Source organism: Mixophyes fleayi, chromosome 5, assembly GCF_038048845.1.
Source record: "Mixophyes fleayi isolate aMixFle1 chromosome 5, aMixFle1.hap1, whole genome shotgun sequence".
NCBI lineage: Eukaryota > Metazoa > Chordata > Amphibia > Anura > Limnodynastidae > Mixophyes > Mixophyes fleayi.
In genome coordinates this window covers 109,800,631-109,814,188 of record NC_134406.1, presented here as the reverse complement: position 1 = coordinate 109,814,188, position 13,558 = coordinate 109,800,631, and the positions used below count along the sequence as shown (strand labels likewise).

Genomic DNA, 13,558 nt, shown 5'->3' with positions numbered 1-13,558 from the left:
ACGATTTAATTAATGATTTATCAAGAAAATATCACCGTAGCAGCAATACCTGCTGGAAATGAATATATGCTACTATAGCAAAAGGAGGATTGTGGAGGCACACTATTGTTTTCTCTGCGGGGAGCCTTACTTATGGCCACAAAGGGCTCTTACTAATAAACACACTCAGAGGTAGTGATATCACTTTTTATAAATCACTGCTTGGATCTCACCCTGACTTAATACTTATATTTCCATAAGACACGTCTACAGAGGAGCCTTGTGATGCCAGTTTTCAGATCACCCATATATAACGAGCACTTATCCAGCAGCCACTGTCTACACTGATGACACACGGGGTTAATCTTCTGAAATGCCATGCCGGGGTAGATGGGAATCTCATTCATTCAGACACAGCCTACCGACTAGCGTTGCCTTAATGACATTATTACTCCCAAACAGCCTCCCGCCTCTCACCTGCTGTGTGTCAGGGCTATACGCAATACAGTGATGTGCCTGTGACTTCTGCAGTGGAACGCATGTGCGTTCCACTGACAGGAAGTTCGGCATTTGGAACGCAGGTGAGAGGCGGGAGGCTGTTTGGGAGTAATATTGTCATATAGAGCTAGGTAGCAGGCGGCTGCTGCGCCCCTTTGGGCTTGCGCCCTGGGCGACGGCACCGCCCGCACCACCCTAGTTACGGCTCTGTATTGAGAGATGATATATTATATTGAAGCAATATAATACCACGCTGACTGCCAGCCTCAATCATAAGCACTAACAGTTGGCGACTGGCCTGTGCTGATATGTATATATGACACTACATGTTTTCATTTTGGGATGAGTCAAGTCTACCAAACTGCATTAATACACTATTATAATTATCTGAAAGGGACACGGGCAGTGTCTGTAGACCCTTGGAGAGCAGAACTGGTCATTTGAAGTGTTCTGATACCTACTGAAAGTGCTTGTGCTGGTCAAGTAAGATGCCTATGCAGAAAGGTGACCCTTTCAGGTTAGAATTACGTTTGTCACCCCCCCCCCCCCCCCAGTTGCTGCCCTAGCTTTAACCAAACATTAGTAGTAATATTTCCAAAGCAGCAAGACTGCAGTGTGAGTGGTCTTGATTATATTGCTGCTTTTAATTGCTTCTTGTTGCTCTTTACAATATTTATGTAATATGTGTTCTTAGTTTATTTTGCTCTCTGTTTAGCAATGTTGAACCAGAAAACCAAAACAGAGTTTGCATCGCAATTGAGCCAGCCCAACTTGTCAAAGGTGACATTATGGTGAGTGTATATAAGAACAAGTCACCAATTAACTGTTGAAGAATACCTTTTAAATAATACATTGTTGAGAACTCTTTCAGCCTCCTTAGTCAGAGCTATCCACTTTTAATTGTCATGTGCATAAACTTGTCTTATTTATTCAAATTCTGGCACTAAGTGAAAAATACTGACTTTTCTGTCTCTTTCACCAAATTTCCTTGATCTGTATTTATTCCTGAAATACTTAACTGATCATGATCCACACCCACTCATATCAAATTAACCTTTAATTCGTCCTTGTCCATGATGTTTCACAATGTTTTTGTGTAATTTGTTGCCAATTTAGTGGGGCACCTTTCTAAACAAATAAGTTCTATTAAGTCGTCATTATACCTTGCTCCATATTTTATTAAAGATTCCATTGATGTCATAACACAAGTCGACAACATCTATTTAAAGGACTGTTAAACCTAAAATAAAAGTTGGCTTCTGTAAAAGGCCTACTTAAAACATTCATATGCTCAGTGGTAAAGATTTTATGACCTTTCTCAAAACTAAATATCTTTGTTATAACGTTAACATTTTGGGGGGCATTTTTGTATTGTGTGGTAACTATATTGAAGGACACTGCAGATGGCCTCTTTTTGTCTAAAATGAAGGATAGCTGCATAACAAATATAAATCTAAAATCAAATAGGTGTAGTGTCAATGTCTGTAGACATAATTATTTGCGAATGAGATTAAAAGCTCTTTTAAATACGGTAATTATTTTAGATTTATAGGTCATTTAATGAAAACATATGGACAAGAAATGTGGTTTGCCCCCATCTTACATGGCTAGTATGCCTTTTTTTTTTTTTTTTTGTTATGTCTTTGCCTGCGCTTCAAACACTGTATGGATTTGGCAGGTGTTGCTCTAATACCTTGATTCTAAATGATATATTCAGGTTAATAACTCAAACATTTACCTAGCTAAATCAATTGTTTCTTTTTTGTAATCATTTTCTCCTAGATATTTTTATTAGATGGCATCACTCAACCTGTTATGTAGTTTCTCTCCTATAAGTAATGTCACTTTGTTGACATTGTCAAAACTACTGTCCTTTGTAGTTACCTGAAACCACTCATTATATTGCACTAGTCGGTTAGTTGCCCCAAACAACATTCCTTAGAACCTTACAGTTTACATTCCCCATCATCCCAAAGTGGCAGGGCCAGGCTACACCTTCAGGCACATGCATTTCCTTACTCAATTGTTCATGCTCTTTGAAAGTTAAAACTCCACACACATTTCCTGCATATCTTAACATTTCAGTGTATATACATATGTTTTATCACAAGTTTGTGGTATGTGTTGTCTCCAAAATGTTCAGTTTTGCAGAATGTGTGGTTTGTTTGTTTTTTAGTAGGGTATAATGATGTTTCTTAAACACACACATAATATTGATAGAATTTATTTCAGTATACATACAATATGAGGTTAATTCCTGTACATTATTTCATCAGACTTTTTAGAATAAAAAGAAGCACATTTAATCCAAACACACATTGAATAAATTCTTAAACTGTATGGCTGATGTTTGAGCACAACAGAACCAGGATGCATCAGTATGCAACATTGGACTAAGTGTTTTGTGAAACATCAAATACATTCCAACAAACATTTATCTTCTGCTGTCAGGAGCCAATAATCAAATATCTTGAATCTGTTTTATCACTAAAAGATATTTATGTTTTATCTAAATATGAAGATGTCAGCTTCAGGAATGGTAAACAGGAGAAAAAAAAGGATTGCTCTAATCATCCGTAAAGACTAGCTTAATGTAAACAATATTATTTTGCTCTGATATTGCGTAAAATGTTAAGTGTTAGAATGATCACTTTGCTTTGTTTCCCAGACTAGATAGATTAAGTAGTTTTCAATTATAACTGATCAATATTTATAGTTGTTACAAAATGTAACTATATATTTCTCATGATCTTGAGATAAAAAGGTTCGTTATGGTATTACACAAAGATGTATGCATTCTGCCATGTTCTGTTAGGCAGTGCCTTTTAGTCATACCAGTTTCAGAAAAATATCATCATCACCATTTATTTATATGGCGTCCAGTGCCGTAACTAGACATTTTAGTGCCCTGGGCGAGACAGGGCACCGGCGCCCCTCATCTAAGTGGGAGTGTCAATAGTCGAGTGGGCGTGGTCAACCTACCGTGGGGGCGTGGCTAGCGCTTTACAAGTTCTAAACCGCACTGAAACCCCTCCCTCCCCATTCTTCATGGTCTGGATTTGTAAGGATCTTTATGTAATAAGCCTCCATATAATCAAAGTACTTTAAATGCAGCTGTCACATGCTAGCTGTATAAAAAATTAATTGTTTTTTTAAATAAAACTCACTGAAACAAATTAAAACATAATTGTAACGGTACCATCTGTATCACACTGCTACTTCATCCCACTGTGCCATCCATCACAGTTTCTCCTTTATCACACCGTGCCATGGAGCCATCTTTATCACATTGTGCCCCCTTATCACCATCACACGAAATTATTATATATATATATATATATATATATATATATATATATATATATATATATATATATATAATGTTAACCCGTGCATGAAACTGCCTTTGTCCATTTCAATTAATATTGTACAGTCTATAACGGCTGAATATTTTACTATTTTCTACAAGTGGAGGGGGGCCTAGAGAGACAGAAACCAAACTGCCTTTGTCCATTTCTTTAGATATTTAACTATAAGTGTAGGGTGTAATATACACCCAAAGATGATGGCTGCATTGCCAATATGCATAGATGGAGAGGAAGACAATCTGGTTTGTGTGTAGAATTAATGACGGCCTCCCAGGAATTAAACTGTTTTTTTCATAATTATATAGCTTTACAATTACATTACTTATCCAAGAAACAGGTGGATCACTAAATTCGGTTATTTTATGCCCCCAAAACATTGATTTTAAACAAAATTGCAAAACAAAACCAAAACCAAAACACGCAAGGGCAGTTTGGCAGAACCAAAACCAAAACACGGGGGGGTCAGTGAGCATCTCTAATATATACACACACACACATACATACATACATACATACATACATACATACATACATACAAGTTAACCCATGCATTCTAGTCAAATCAAGCTACTTAAGGTGTTAAAAAGGTTCTTGTCATGCATTTGGGCCATAGCCCAGGCCTCAACCACCAACCACTCCCCACTGTCACCCCCGGCAACCACCAACCACTCCCAACTGTCACTTCTCCTTCAAGAAATATATATATATATATATATATATATATATTTTTTTTTTAAATCTTTATAAACACTTTTAACAATTAACAAATTAAATTAACAAATTAAAAACATCTTAGTATACCAAATTTCAGCCCTTTCTGAATTTTTTTCCCCACACACACTAAGAATTTAGTAGGTCAGTGTATAACTCCGCCCAGCAGGTGGCGCTGCAGCTCGGTTTTATTTTTTCCACACACACACAGACAGAGTAACACACGCCACTAAGCATTTATAATATATATATATATATAATATATATATATACACACACACACACACACACACTATAAAGAGCCTCCTAGTGTCCGCCATACAATACAGAGAGCATTCCTGTGACCTCCATACTATACGGAGAGCATTCCTGTGACCACCATACTATACGGAGAGCATTCCTGTGACCTCCATACTATACGGAGAGCATTCCTGTGACCACCATACTATACGGAGAGCATTCCTGTGACCTCCATACTATACATAGAGCATTCCTGTGACCTCCATACTATACAGAGAGCATTCCTGTGACCTCCATACTATACAGAGAGCATTCCTGTGACCGCCATAAAGAGAGCATTCCTGTGACCGCCATACCATACAGAGAGCATTCCTGTGACCGCCATACCATACAGAGAGCATTCCTGTGACCGCCATACTATACAGAGAGCATTCCTGTGATGGAGAGGGTGCAGAGGTTACAGCTGTATTTCGGGGGTCCAAGAGTCAGAAGTGACAGGTGTCAGGGATCAGAAGGAAGGGAAACATATCTGGATAGAAACAGAGGGAACTGATATGCAGGGCAAGGAAAGGTCAATGATGGGGGCTCTGTACTGTACCGAGAGTTGGGAGGGGCACTGGAGTCATAGTTATCAGGAGCAGAGGTGAGAGTGTTGGTGGAACGTAGGGCTGTCAGGAGGAGCTGGGGATGCTGGGAGGGGCAGTCCTGGAAGCAGAGAGCTGCTAACACACAGCATGTGATATAACAGACCAGTGCTTAGGGAGAGAACAACTAATGGAGCTGACAGATCCCCCTCCCCCTCACTTACTTAAGGTCTGTTCTCAGCTCCCCGCAGTGTTGGCTCTTCTGCACTGACAGCATGGTGACATCAATGGGCAGCACAGTGGCCTAGTGGTTAGCACTTCTGCCTCACAGCACTGGGGTCATGAGTTCGATTCCCGACAATGGCCTTATCTGTGTGGAGTTTGTATGTTCTCCCTGTGTTTGCGTGGGTTTCCACCGGGTGCTCCGGTTTCCCCCCACACTCCAAAGACATACTGGTAGGTTAATTGATTGCAATCAAAAATTGACCCTTGGCTCTGTCTGTCTCCCTCTCTGTCTGTCTGTGTGTGACTGTGTGTCTATAGTAGGGAATTTAGAATGTAAGCTCCAATGGGGTAGGGACTGATGTGAATGAGTTCTCTGTACAGCACTGTGGAATTAGTGGCGCTATATAAATAAATGATGATGATGATGATGATCAGTGATGCTGCAGTGACAGGGAGCCGGCGTTTTTTTTCATAGTCCTTTCATGGACCAGCCACCACACTAGCCCCTCCCCCCTCTCGCGGCACCCCCCCCCCCTCCCCTGACTCGCGGCACCCCCCCCTCCCCCGACTCGCGGGGGGGTGCCGCGAGTTGGGGGAGGGGCCACACATTTTTTTTTTTTTTTTTACTATGTAACACAGAGGGGAAGGTAGCGGGCCTCTCGAGCTTGCGCCCGCACCACCCTAGTTACGGCTCTGATGGCGCCACCAATTCCGCAACACTGTACAGAAAATTATTATTATTATTATCATTTATTTGTTAGGCGCCACAAGGTTTCCACAGTAGACTATACAGGGTATAACAGAACAATAAACAAAAGTACCAATACCAGAAACTCCAGGCAGGCAGATGCAATAGACACGGAGCAGAAGAACGGGTAAGGAGACAGGAGGGAAGAGGGCCCTGCTCAAGCGAGCTTACATCCTAAGGGATGTAAGCTCGCTTAGGATGACATGTGAAATGTCATTCACATCAGTCCCTGTTCCATTGGAGTTTACAGTCTAATTCCCTAACACACACAGACACACTCACTCGAACACTAGTGTTAATTTTGTCAGCAGCAAGTTAGCCTGCCAGTATGTTTTTGGAGTGTGGGAGGGAACCAGAGCACCCGCCAATTTTGCACTAGTGCAATAATATTAACTGTTAAATGAATTGAATATTTTATTAAATTTTTACTTTACAGAAAACTAAAATAAAATTAGTTGTACTCATAAAGTTTTTTCAGGAATGTTTCTTTCAGTTTTCCTTATGTAGCTTTTATTTCTTGGTTACAGAAATGAGCACTGCAAAATAAATAATGAAAATATGAATGTATTTAAGCTTATGAAAAATGTGAGTTTACCTATGTTTTATTTGTATAATTTTATCGACAGATCAAAGGTTACCACAAGAAATACCATGCTGTAACCCGTGATGTCATTTTCAGGCTGCAGTTCCATACAGGGGCTGTTCATGGCCACCGAATGATTTTTGGAAAAGATGAGTTAGACCATGCAAACAAAGGTGAGATCTTTACCAGCATTTAATACTGTATTTTATACTTATGCCTATGCTAAATAATCTGACAAAATTTAGCAGTGCTACTATATACCCAAGTTCTATCTAGATAAGTCTGCATTCGTAGTTTTGAATGTGGACAGCCATACAAAACTGTGGAAATGTATGTAGCCGGTTTCATAAACTTGCTGCACTATTTTATCTGTTTGTTGTATTTTATTCTACAAATGGTTTAGGATTTTAGCATGCAATATTTTATGTCCAGTAGTTATAGTGAACAGTATTATAAGGCGGAAACAATTTGTTTTCAGAACTGACCAAATACCCTTATGGATCATAATTCCGAAAATAAATGCATGTGCTCTGCTTAGATTATTTTATTACTTTGTTTATGCACAATAACATATATGTTCATTTTTATAGATGACAGGTTTCCAGACTATTGCAAAATTGAACTAGTGTTTTCTGGAACTCCAGAAAAAATCTTAGGTGGGTATTATTTATTAATTTCGTGTGGTGTGTTTGTTTTAGGCCAAAAGACTTTGTTTCAAGGCCTTAAAATCCAATCATCTTACCAAGTAAAACCAATATAACTAGTGTAACAATATCCAACATGTTTTAGGTAATATGTAGAAGTATTTTTGTTATTAGCAGAACTAGGATTGAATACATACAGTACGAATAGAATATTTATCATTTTACAGTTTGAACAAACAAAATATTTTAGATGATGTAATTCTACTGAAAATATTTATTACTGTTTACTTATTTTTTGCTTCGTTCTGATAAGCGTATCTTAGTTATAATTTATTCAAATTGTATTGCCCAACCAAGGTGCCTTATGACTTTTCTCAATAAATTAAACATCCCGAGCACCTTGAAGTTAATGGAAAGCACATGTAAGCATGAAAAAATATTATTTTGTGACTGTAGGTTAACTATTGAGACACGCACTTGCTTACAGTGAAGTTAGCAGTTGCCTCAGTAAATATCAGTTAGCCACTTAAGGTATTAATTAAGTCCACCACCTGCCTGTCTACCTTTGCCTTTCTAAAGCAAGCAATAAAATATAAAGTTCCAACACTTATTGAATATAATGCTTTCTAATTGCTGAATGATCAGATCTGGGTCGCATATGGGGGTCATAAAATTAGTTGATAGAATTGCATAGATCCTATACAAAATAGGATTTCATTCTGCCTGATTAAATCTGATCGGACAGGATTTGGTTTGAATAGGAAAAATGTCAATTCAATATGGGCATTTCAGTGTTCTCTGGAAAGCGCTGTGTAAAATATGGTGGGGCTAAACAAATAATGATAATTGCACTAAAATAGTTTCAAACTTCTGAATAAGATAATAACATGAAGAAAAGCAAGAGAAAGTTTTAAATTGTATATGTGTATGTAAGTATCTTAATGTCCATAGCAGTAATTTGTTTTTGGCTTTTTTCTTTGTTTTTAATGATTATTCAGATAATAAAATAAGCTGTTATTACTAAACCAAAGGTTAATTTCTTAAAGGCTCAGGAAACCTTCAGAACAATCCGGGAGTAACAGTTGATTACAATACAAGTGATCCTTTGGTACGCTGGGATTCATATGAAAATACAAGCGTGAATGGAGAAGGTCAGTATATAATAGATTACATGTATGATTAATTAACTTTTTATTAAAATTTAGAAAAGGAATTCTGAATGTTTTTCAGTTTTGATGAACACAAAAATAGTGTGGGCTGTGATTTGATTTCTTGATGCAGTTTTCAGAATTGTACAAGTTTCATATTCAATTGTATAGATCTGATCTGAATTTGTTCCTCTTCTTTTTAAATGATCAACTTTCTGTATGTTTTACCTATGTATTCTTGCGTTATCTTCCAACCATTAGACTGCATGTCGATAAAAGTGATCCAAAGAACTACTAGTAGGCTACCTGGATCTCACTAGATTGACCCCATTGTTTGCAAGCTAACAATGATAAAGGGATGGGATATGCCTGAATAAAGCTCTGGAACTGTACATTGCTGTGGAATTGCATAAAACTATATAGATAAAGGATAATAATAATTTAAATGTGCTAGGGAATATGTGTCTTATCACGCTACTTTTGTAAATAACATTTCACAAACAAGGTACAAACGTCTTTGTACAAAACACAGAATGGTGAATCTATATGTTGGCCCTCTTTTTAAACAGCCTGATCCTCTTTATTTATTATCTTTTATTTTTAGATTGTTTCTTGATATCTGTTGACACACTTGTATGTTTTGGGGTTGTTAGTCCTGCGATGCTTTCTTCAAAGCTGGCCACATATGCTGCAATAGCAGGTAACTGGCCAAAACAAGCCCGAAGCCTGATTTTATCAAAATTGGACATGTTGAAAAATGTGGTCACAAGATGACCACTATAGGCATGTGTGCAATGTTATCTTGCAACTGAACTAAACAGACCCAGTGGCACCTGAAGAGATCCGTTTGCTCAAATGGTTTGAGCTCATCCAATATGTCCACTTAATGTGTATAGCTAGCTGAAGGGCTCTTTACAGGCCATAAATAAGTTCCTAGACATATTTTTCAGTTTAAAAAATGCAAGATGGAAAACCATAGCCTGTACAGTGGAGATAATAGAAAAGGATTAATTTATGGTGGGTGCATATTATTCTACTCACAATATCAAATATAATTTTGAAGATGGGTGGCTCTAGGGGGAGCAGGAATTATGGCATTTTCAGTATGTTCCCCTGCCTTTTTGACCATTGCTCCAAGAAAATTCACACTGGTGATGGCAGAGGTGTCCGCAGTCATCAGAAAGAGAGTGACCTTACAAGTCACGACTTTCTAATAATTGCAAAAGCAAAAGGTGTTCTAACAAAAGATAAAGGAGATGTGTTAGCTGTGTTAGAATTTGGCTGGTTCATTAATTGAAACAATGACCCCTTCACAGGAAATAGTTTTTAGGCATTTTGCTAAATGCTGTGCTACTAACATAAAAATGCATGCTCCCAATTACAAGATTCAGTCTATGATGGAGAAGATGCATGCATAAGAAGACCATATCAATATCTGAGTTCATGAACGTACACTTACCAGCAGTAAAATAGGCTCAGTTGCACATGAGACCCCTTCAGCAAATGATCTTTCCTCATAGTACAAAATAAAACTGCTCACTTGACACAGCTGCCCTTGACAGGTAGATGTGAAGATCCTTAAGGAACCTTCAAAAGGGGTATTCCTTGCAAGTTTGACAGGACAGGGAGCACAACAGGAAGTAATTTGTATTCATGGGACAGTGAGGACCCTCTTAGAAGAGGTATTCTTCAAACCACAGGTAGCTTCTAGCTGATTTTGAAAGTTATCAGTGCAAAATTCTCTAGTCCAGAACAAAACCGGTGGTAGCCTAATGGAACAGATGTATTTCATGTCCTCTAATGCTAGACTTTACAGGTAAGATTTTACATTGGAGGAAAGCAACATTTTTCATTCTGAGATATTTCCTAGCTCATAGTTCCTACTAAACCAAGTAGCAGATTTTCCCAGCAAATAAAATCTGAATTAAAATGGGCCCTGAATCAAAACATATTTCAAGATATAGTTCTTAGGTGGGGTCTCCCAGAAATTAATATTTGCCATAAGGGAAAACCAATAAGAAAGAGTCTTCTTCCTGAGTTCATTGTAGAAGTAAATAATCTTTCCTCATTTAGCACCAAATCAGGGGAGGGCTGGCAAATTTTAGCCTGGAGGGAGGGGGGAGGGGGGCGAGATTAGGCTTTTAAAGGAAAGAAAAATGCAGGTGACCCAGATCAAGGTAGCCCACTTAAGGATCAGCCTGGGGGGCAGAAGCCCCCCAGCCCAGCCTGTCCCTGCACCAAACCCAAAATTATAGTAACTCAGACATAGAAACATACCTTCTGTCAGTGAGACTAAACACAGTACTTTTAACGTTTCAACCAACAGCTTTAAAAATGTTCTACAACCTTAAATTGGTAGATAATTCTTTAATTAAAGATCAATTAAAGCTGTGTGTAGGTTAGTACCTACTTTGAGAAACAGAGTGATACCTTATAAACAAAATTGGGCACTGTCTAGATCAGGCCTGTCCAACCTGCGGCCCTCCAGGTGTTGTGAAACTACAAGCCCCAGCATGCTTTGCCAGTAGACAACCTGTTGATAGCTGGAAGGGCATGCTGGGACTTGTAGTTTCAAAACATCTGAAGGGCCGCAGGTTGGACAGGCCTGGTCTAGATTGACTTTTCTTAGTTATGAGCCTTTAGAAGAAGCATATTTCAAATTATTGTATTTTTAATATTGAATATCAAAATATAATTTCTTATGGAGATCACTTCAGCACACCAGAAGGTAGTATTAATACAGGAGCCATCTTTTTTGCTCACGCTAGTATGAAATTTTAATATATGACGCACATCCTTTTTGCCTAAACCAAAACAGAAGAAAGTGTTTCATCATCCCGATGTTAACAGATGAGCTCTAAATGACATGCAATATATGGGAGGACAAAAACTGTTCATTCCAGGAAAGAGAAAAGGGACTCTAAGCATCAAAAGCGGCAATACCCTAGTGGGAAAAGCATGCCATTTGTGAGAGGCATATAACCATCAACAAAACACCTGATGGTTTTAAATCAGATTCCAGTAGAGTTTACATTTCATGTGCAGAGAAACCTATGTCTTTAATTAAGCAGATCTACATGACTGCTATTTGTTGGCCATCAGGAAGCAGCCTTTGGATGCAAAGTCCTGCAAGCAGTTGGCTATCCCTGATAAAAATTTAATTGTAAGCTCTCCTGGTGGTGATGTGAATAATATCTATTTTTCTTACTGGTTATTGAATTTCCTCAAACATCCATTTGGCACCCTTCTAACACTCCCTTTTATTAAAGTTCAGCATGAAGTAGTATCTTTTGATTGAGTCTTTATTATGTTGGTTTTTTTTTTATTATTATTATCATCATCATCCTTTATCTAAGGATGTCACAAAAGGTTTGCAGCTCCGTACAGAAACCATGCAACAAAACAGTACATAGCATTACAGCACACAACAACAAACTCATTGAGGTACAATTCACAGACAGCTACACATAGCTGTAAAAGAGTATAGCAGCACATTATAACTAGAATAATAAAGGAGCAGAGATGGGGGAATGAATAAATGCAAGCTGAACTTGTGCTCAGGAGAGCAACTTACAGTATAGGAGCCACTGATTGAGGCAAAAACAAGGGACATGTGGTGACCAATGGCAGAGTGCCCGGGGAGGAGGTGAAAATATTGCCATCATTCACGCACACCTACCAGCAATAAAATAGGCTAGAGTATAGGTAATGAAAGGAGGAGAAAAGAGGGTTCAGCTCCTAAGAGCTTTCAATTTAGAGGGGAAGGCTCAAACTAATGGGATGACACTAAGAAGCGAGTCTGTGTTAAGGGGATCTAGAAATCAGATGAGTGGAGTTGAAACGAGTGACCTGAAGAGGGAAGGATGAATGAGGGTGAGCTATTCTTCATGTTCCGGAAAAAGCACATGGGGTGAGATAAAGAGGGCAGCGACTTGTGTAAATGGTGGAATGGTAGGCTTTAATGAATATGTTGGTTTTAAGGCACTCTTTGTAGCTTTGCAGGCTAGGGGATCGTTTGCTAGAACGAAGGAGATTGTTTTGAGGCAGCATGGGAGAAGTCTTGAATGCTGGATTGAAACGTGGTTACCAGAGGGAGGGGAGGGGAGGTGGTAGTCATTGGCCGATCAGAGAGGGCAAAAGGGAGTATGTATGATTCACTGAGGTAATGGGTAGGGTGGAATATTTTAACCATTCTGTTACTAACAGGAAGGTGGGGATAAGATGAGGGTGGTGCTGTCATGGAGGATTGATTCAATGAATTATCAGTAAGAATAATGAAGATATTATTTCAGGTTTAAATGTGAGCAAAAGTGCTTCTGTTTAAATTTCAACTTGTATGCCTATCTTTTTTATTTTAAACAGTAAGGAAGCATATGACACAAATTATGGGGAAAATGGATTTCTGGTTCAGTATCTAATTTTTTGAACAATTATTTATTGATATCTTTATGGGAAACCCAATGAGATCTATATAAAAATAAATTTGTTAACAGTCATAAATAATATACACTTTGTCTCTCTCCCTGTGTGTTATGTCTAACTTGTTCATTTTTCAGAATGGTTTCTTTTTACCTCTGCGCTACCTCTATAACTTATCACATGTTTGTTTATGTGTTTCATGTAAGAATGATCAGAATGTGATGGATGGTTGACTCTATCTTAATTGCATGTATAAACATGAGAACAGGAGATTAAAATGTTGAATACCAAGATTCCAATCCAGCCTCAGTAGCTAAGGACTGCCAAAGCAGAGGTTGAGCTGAACACGTAAAAGATCTGTCTCAAAATTGTATATACAGTGCTCTGCTCAGTCATCACACATTTTTGGAA

The 13,558-nt window shown here is 38.3% G+C and overlaps 1 protein-coding gene across 3 annotated transcripts in view; it reads left to right on the top strand.

Annotated features, from left to right (window-relative positions):
- TNS3 (tensin 3) overlaps positions 1-13,558 on the top strand; it is a 282,436-nt gene that overhangs the window by 156,934 nt on the left and 111,944 nt on the right. For all 3 annotated transcript variants that reach the window (XM_075212670.1, XM_075212668.1, XM_075212671.1), the window contains exons 14-17: positions 1,193-1,268; positions 6,980-7,109; positions 7,527-7,592; positions 8,627-8,731. In XM_075212670.1, coding sequence (XP_075068771.1) covers positions 1,193-1,268; positions 6,980-7,109; positions 7,527-7,592; positions 8,627-8,731 — 377 coding nt within the window. The remainder of the gene's footprint in view (positions 1-1,192; positions 1,269-6,979; positions 7,110-7,526; positions 7,593-8,626; positions 8,732-13,558) is intronic.